This window comes from Mandrillus leucophaeus, unplaced genomic scaffold, assembly GCF_000951045.1.
Source record: "Mandrillus leucophaeus isolate KB7577 unplaced genomic scaffold, Mleu.le_1.0 Scaffold669, whole genome shotgun sequence".
Lineage (NCBI taxonomy): Eukaryota > Metazoa > Chordata > Mammalia > Primates > Cercopithecidae > Mandrillus > Mandrillus leucophaeus.
The window spans coordinates 186,469-192,939 of record NW_012107241.1 but is presented as its reverse complement, the minus strand read 5'-3'; the positions used below and the strand labels follow the sequence as shown (position 1 = coordinate 192,939).

Genomic DNA, 6,471 nt, shown 5'->3' with positions numbered 1-6,471 from the left:
AAAAAAAAAAAAGGAAAAGAAAGAAAAAGAGATAAAAGAGAGATGGATAAAAGACAGCAAAGAAAGAAAAGCCTATGCGATGCCTTAGGGTTTTCAAAGCGTATGCCTGTGCAAGAGGTACTGTGTTTCTCATCTGTGCTTCTGGTACTGTGGAAGGTAGACTTCTTTAAACTGGCAGCCACAAATTTCTGGCGCTGCTGTCTTCTCAGGCCTCTCTGAGTTGTCCGCAAGGCCTTTAAAACTTTTGTGTTGAATTTCAATGCCATGGTCTTTAATTTTATCAGCACACACTGGGTCATCTGAACACCCGCCTCTTTGGCACAGCCTGCTCACGATCTTCGTGCCTGCATTTGGGTTTATGTTTGCAATCCTGTCTGTGCTAAGTGAAGGTCAAGGGATACCCCTGTGTGCTGTCTGAGTGAAGGCTGCACAGTGGTCGACACAGGGAAAGGAGGTGGCTGAGTCACGCTGTAGCAGGCACGTGGGGGCAAGAGTCTGCCAGACACAGGGCAAGCTGTGCTGTGTCAGCCCGTCCCACATGCAGGCTGTCGGCAGACACTCGGCCTGGATCCTGTAGCACTGAATTAGAGTCTGATCATTCTAAACTTACAAAACCAAAAGGTGAGTTGATAACATGCTATACAATTTGCTCAGGAGTGCAGGCCTTCTCCACTTAAAGTCAAAATGCAGAAAGAGCTTAAACACAGAACTAACCTGAGGTTACAGTGCTCTACAAACCAAAATCCAATACAAGAGATCTAATTTAACAGAACAATGGCATGAATCACATTAAATCGATGTTGCTAAGTGTGACTTTTACTAGTTTTACAGTTACATTTATTTATTTATTTATTTATTTATTTATTTATTTATTTATTGAGACGGAATCTCGCTCTTCTGCCCAGGCTGGAGTGCAGTGGCGTGATCTCGGCTCACTGCAAGCTCTGCTTCCCGGGTTCAAGTGATTCTCCTGCCTCAGCCTCCCGAGTAGCTGGGACCACAGGCACCCGCCACCACACCCGGCTAATTTTTTGTATTTTTAGTAGAGATGGGGTTTCACCATGTTAGCCAGGATGGTCTCGATCTCCTGACCTCACGATCCGCCCGCCTCAGCCTCCCAAAGTGCTGGGATTACAGGCGTGAGCCACCATGCCTGGCCCTACAGTTACTTTTGTTTTTAATTTTGTAATAATATCTTCATTTCTTATGCTGTCATCAGAAGAATTTTGCATCTACTTTTATGTGACATATTAAAGTCACTGAAAGAGTCCACCTTACGTTCCTCATGGCTTCCCCTCCTGTAAGTGATCCCCAGGGCCATCCTAGACCTTGTCTTCTTTGTCATACTCTCTACTCTCTATGATGCTTTCATTCACACCATGGCTTTAATGCTCTGGATAATTAAGCAGGTACTGCAGCTTATACTTGTCATCTGAGCTCCAGGACCACATCAGCACAAATCCGTCACCTCTTCCTGGATAACCTATGGCACCTCAGACACACCTGGAACTGTTAATGTTTTCTTTGGAAATGCTTTGCTAAATTCCAGATGTCTGTGAATGACACGACCATGTATGGTCCCTCGAATCAGTAGTTCATCTTCCTTCCCTACACCACCAGATGGGTGATGAGTCTGCCTCCCAGCTCCAGGCCTTCATCCAACCTGACAGCTGCTCTCACCTAGATCTCACAGCTCACTCTGACTGACCTCTCTACCTCCAGTCTTTACTACTCGAATCCATCTGACATATTGCTGTCAGAGTGATTTTTCTCTTTGGTACAAATCTGAGCATGTCACTCCTGGGCTTCCATCAGAGTTTCCTGAGGGTGAGGCTGTGCTCTGCCTCTGCCTCTCAGAGAATGCTTCAGTGAGGCCAGGGTCACAGAAGCAAGACTGAACTAGAGACAATCTGGTACACAGTGCACAGCAGGTAGAGCCCACATCTGGCCAGCTGCAATGCTCCCACCCACCCATGCCCCACACTCTTGAAGCATACACCCATCCAAGGAAGGCACGGGACTGTGCAGTGGGCTGAGCCAAGTGGAAGAGCTGTCCTTAGATGTCCTAGTGCTTCCTGCCCAAAATGGTTGAATAAAGCCCTGGGCAGCTGATGGCATGGACTCATTCCTCAGATAGCTAACTGTTCTCCCATCGTATGTCTTCTTTCTTTTGACTTTACTTTTCCCTAGCACAGCATCTTTCTTCTTTATTTATTTTTATTTTTTTATTTTTTTGAGACAGAGTCTTGCTCTGTTGCCCGGACTGGAGTGCAGTGGCGTGATCTCGGCTCACTGCAAGCTCCATTTTCTGGGTTCATGCCATTCTCCTGCCTCAGCCTCCCAAGCAGCTGGGACCACAGGCACTTGCCACCACGTCTGGCTAATTTTTTTGTATTTTTAGTAGAGATGGGGTTTAACTGTGTTACCCAGGATGGTCTCGATCTCCTGACCTCATGATCCGCCTGCCGTGGCCTCCCAAAGTGCTGGGATTACAGGTGTGAGCCACTGCGCCCGGCCAGCACGGCATCTTTCTATGCAAGTTACTGAGCCTACTGTTTTATAATATCATAGCAATTATTATAAATAGTCTACATTAAAATAAGCATCCACTTTTCCTGTATTGTAGGCATTGATTTTGTCTGGCTACCCTGCCAACGTGTGGGCTCTGTGAGTGCACAGTTCCAGTGCCTGGCACAGAGCAGACACTCAGAACATCTAATGAACGAATGGACTCCTAAAATGCCCTCTAGCATTTCTCTGTTCGCATTTAACCATCTGTGCAGGAATTTCAAACCCTCTGTCTCTCTCACCCACTTGAAACTGAATCCCTGAAGGGTATGGATGCTGCATGAAGCATTTTCTTCTGAAGGCCTAGCATACAGTAAATGCTGAACAAAGCACAGAAAAAGAAGCAAAGAGGTAAGCAACAGGCAGAGCAACCAATCCAGACAGAGACTAGAGGACAAAGAAAAAACCAGGGAAAACAGTAAGGGTGCTCAGATGCTTCAAGAGACGAGGGCTGGGGCACCAGGCTGGAAAGGGAAGGTGGTGAGGGCAGGATAGGACAACCTAGAGTCCCTTACACACAGCTGATAACCAGCAGCAGCTTGGACACGCTCTGCAGGTGGAAACCATTGGGGGTGTCCTCGGGGATATGCCGCGTCTGCGTGGAACCTGTGGGGAGAATTAAAGAGACCATCACCATGGTGACCCACAAGTCCAACAACTGCTGGCGGGGACACTGGTCAAACAGCAAACATCAAAGACTGATGGAAAAATGTCCACAACACTGCGACAGCAACGATATGCTAGACAATGCCAGCTCTCCAAGAGGAGAAGGCAAAATCTTCAAGGGCAAGGTCACAGGTTGGGTCAGGTAATCATTGAACAAATGAGAAAATCAACAGGCCCATGTAGCCAGGATATATAGGCCCAGGACAAAGTGATCTTCAGCTACGGGAGGGGACATGGCACTGGGCTAGGACTAAAGACAGCTGGCTTTTGGCTCTGGATCTATTCCTAGGAAGCTACATGATGGTGGACAAGTCATGTAAGCTCTCTGAGAGTCAGTTTACTCAAATGCAATGTCAGTCAAAATCTTAAAGGCAAAACATGTAACATGGAAGTGCTAGGGGCGAAGCTAGGGGGCATGCAGAAGACTGGCACTCTCCCCTCTTCTTCTGCCTCCCCTGTCCCTATCCAGCTCAATTAGTTGGTCTCTAAGGCCCCTTAGAGTCCCAAGTTTCCAGGATTCAGCAAAGACAAGGATGTGAATGGCTGGGTGGGAAGAGGAAGAAATATTAAGGGAGTCCATGGTCTGAGAGGGCAAGCCTGGATTGGCCCATGGGGGTGAAGTGAAGGGGGACTGTCTTGAACTCCCTGGTCTTTGTGTAATGAGGTAATCTCTGTGGTCTGAGCTGTGGGATCTCCTTAGTGTATTTCCCAAGAACTTGGAAGCTTCATACTTGAGCCTATGCAGGTAGCCATGGAACTAGGGCAACACGAAAGCATAAACACTAAGGCAGCTTTTGTTAATTAGAGCACACATATGGGTTCAGTTGGGGCTGAGGAACTTAAAGAGCAAAGAGAAACAGAGCATTGGGAGCCTCAGAATTAGTGACTTATGTTCAAATTATATACAAATTATATCCAAGGCGCAAAATGAGTGTGCATGTGTGTGCCTTGGTGCGGGCATGCAGCTCCAGCCCAAAGCTCAGTTCAGCCCACCTGTCCCCACCTGGCACACACCTGCCACATGTTTGATCCTGTGGCCCACATCCTCATCTGTGGGCGTGGTGACCGGGCTCATCACCTCTTCCAGGTGAGGGACTCGCAGGTGGGCATGGGGACGCTTCCTCCTCCGCACCGTCGTAGTCTTGCTGGCCTTCTCTTTGGGAGATTGTCTGTGCATCTCAGCCAAATAGGTGCTCTCCGTTTTGGCCAGCTCGCTCTCTATCAGAGAAGAAAAGGCCACAGGAGACGCTACTTTCAGCCCTCCAGATGCAACTCTCTGCAGAACCATTTTCCTACTCTGTATTCTGGGAAGTTGGGTGGGTGGGTTGATGACCCTCAGAGATGCCCCTGAGCCTCAGGAGGTACTTCTGGGACCCAGCCCCAGTCAACCCCTTCCTCTGGGGTTGTTCAGCACTGCAAGGAACCATATGCTCCCAACATCTGCACCCTCATGTATACAATTTGGGGCATACACTTCTTAAATAGATGCATTCACAGGCATTTTACAAATACTTCTTGTCACAGAGTCACTAGGTCTGTGGTTCCTTTTGGGGTGAAGGGTGTTATAGATCCCTCAAAGATCTCCTAAACATCCTAGACACAGTCTTGGAAAATGCACGTGTCCACACACATGCCAAATTTGGTGTCCACATCGGGAGCAGGCGTGGGTACCTCAGGAAACTACTTCACCTTTCAGTCTCTGCCTCTATTCTCAACACCATTCCCCTGAATGGTGGGCAGCAGGAGTGCAGTTTATCATCTCTGCAGCCCAGCTAGCAGCAAGGATTGCAGCGCTCACCTAAATGGCGGAAGTAGTCCTCCAGCCCACTCCAGAAGTTCTTCTCGATGAAGGTTTTCACTAACCCCCAGGGCTGTTTTCGATAGCGCAGCTCTGTGGAGACCCTGAGGAGTAAGCCAGACAAGATCAGTCATTCCCTGGGTGGACCTGCCTCTGCGGGGAAAAGGGAAATTCGGGATTAAGGCCAAAGCCGCTTCACATTTGTACTAAACTTTGTAAGTTAAAAGGTCTTTCCACATCCATCACATCATCTGATCTCCAGGACCACCCTCTGAGCTCAGTGGAGCTGGTGGATTTATCCCCATTTTATAGATGAGAAAACTGAGGCATAGGATACTTAAGCAGAGCAAAGGCTAACAACTAGGGTTCTGACTCCAGAGTTCTCTTATGATGGCACACTGCCTCCTCTCAGGGGTCTCACATAGGGCCCAGCAGCCTGCCTGCCAGGCAAGGGGAGGCTCTGCCTGAGGTTCAAGTCGTTTGAGAAACTGATACTGAAAGAAAGTAAGATGGCCCATCCTTTCATCAGGGTCCTTCTCTCCTTCTCTAGAGACTTTTAAGTCTAAGTCAAGTTCTGGGGTTTTATGACTTTAACCTTTAAAAGCATCAGTCACCCTGGGCAACATAGTGAGACCCCATCTCTACAAAAATAAAAATAAAAATAATTAGCCAGGGGCATGTCTGTAGTCCCAGCTAATGGGAAGTTGAGGCTGAGGCTGCAGTGAGCCATGATCACACCACTGCACTCCAACCTGGGGAAGAGAGTGAGATCCTGTCTCCGAAAAAAAAAAAGAAAAAAAGAGTATCACCTACTGCTGGCCGTGCCTCCTGCCTCTCCACTGCACCCCAGACTTCGCCGGCTCTTGCTCTTTTCCAAGTATTCCCGCTCCCAGTCGCTGGTCGCACTTCTGCCCATACCCCCTGCAGTATCAGCTCTTTTCTCTCCTATGCAGCAGCCCTGCTCTTTGACTCCCCCTTAGGTTCATCTGCATCTGCCAATAGATTCTCCCAGCTAATCCATCCCACCCCATCCCACCCTGTGACTAAGGCTGCCAGCCCACCCTCATCCCCCTCCTCAGGGATGCCACCTCCACCCACGTCCCAATGGGACAATGCCTGTACTTGGAGACACCTCACTCCCCAACTCAACAACCGTTGACTGCATTGTGGATGGGCACCTTCCTATAATGGTCTGTTCAAGGTCAACCAGCTACCTCTGCAAGGCTGCAGAGAAAAGACGCAATTGAAAGATCTTCTGAGGAACCCGGAATTAAGAAACCCAGGCACTGTGGAGGAAAGGATAAGAATAGGAGGGAGAGAGAAGGAAGGAAAATAAAAGAAGGCCGGGCGCGGTGGCTCACGCCTGTAATCCCAGCACTTTGGGAGGCCGAGACGGGCGGATCACAAGGTCAGGAGATCGAGACCATCCTGGCTAACAC

At 48.7% G+C, this 6,471-nt stretch overlaps 1 protein-coding gene across 1 annotated transcript in view; it reads right to left on the bottom strand.

Annotated features, from left to right (window-relative positions):
- The window catches only part of GRAMD1B (GRAM domain containing 1B), a 71,237-nt gene that overhangs the window by 5,821 nt on the left and 58,945 nt on the right, over positions 1 to 6,471 (bottom strand). The window contains exons 25-27 of the mRNA XM_012001698.1: positions 5,033 to 5,136; positions 4,249 to 4,452; positions 3,084 to 3,174 (exon numbers count right to left, since the gene is read on the bottom strand). Coding sequence (XP_011857088.1) covers positions 3,084 to 3,174; positions 4,249 to 4,452; positions 5,033 to 5,136 — 399 coding nt within the window. The remainder of the gene's footprint in view (positions 1 to 3,083; positions 3,175 to 4,248; positions 4,453 to 5,032; positions 5,137 to 6,471) is intronic.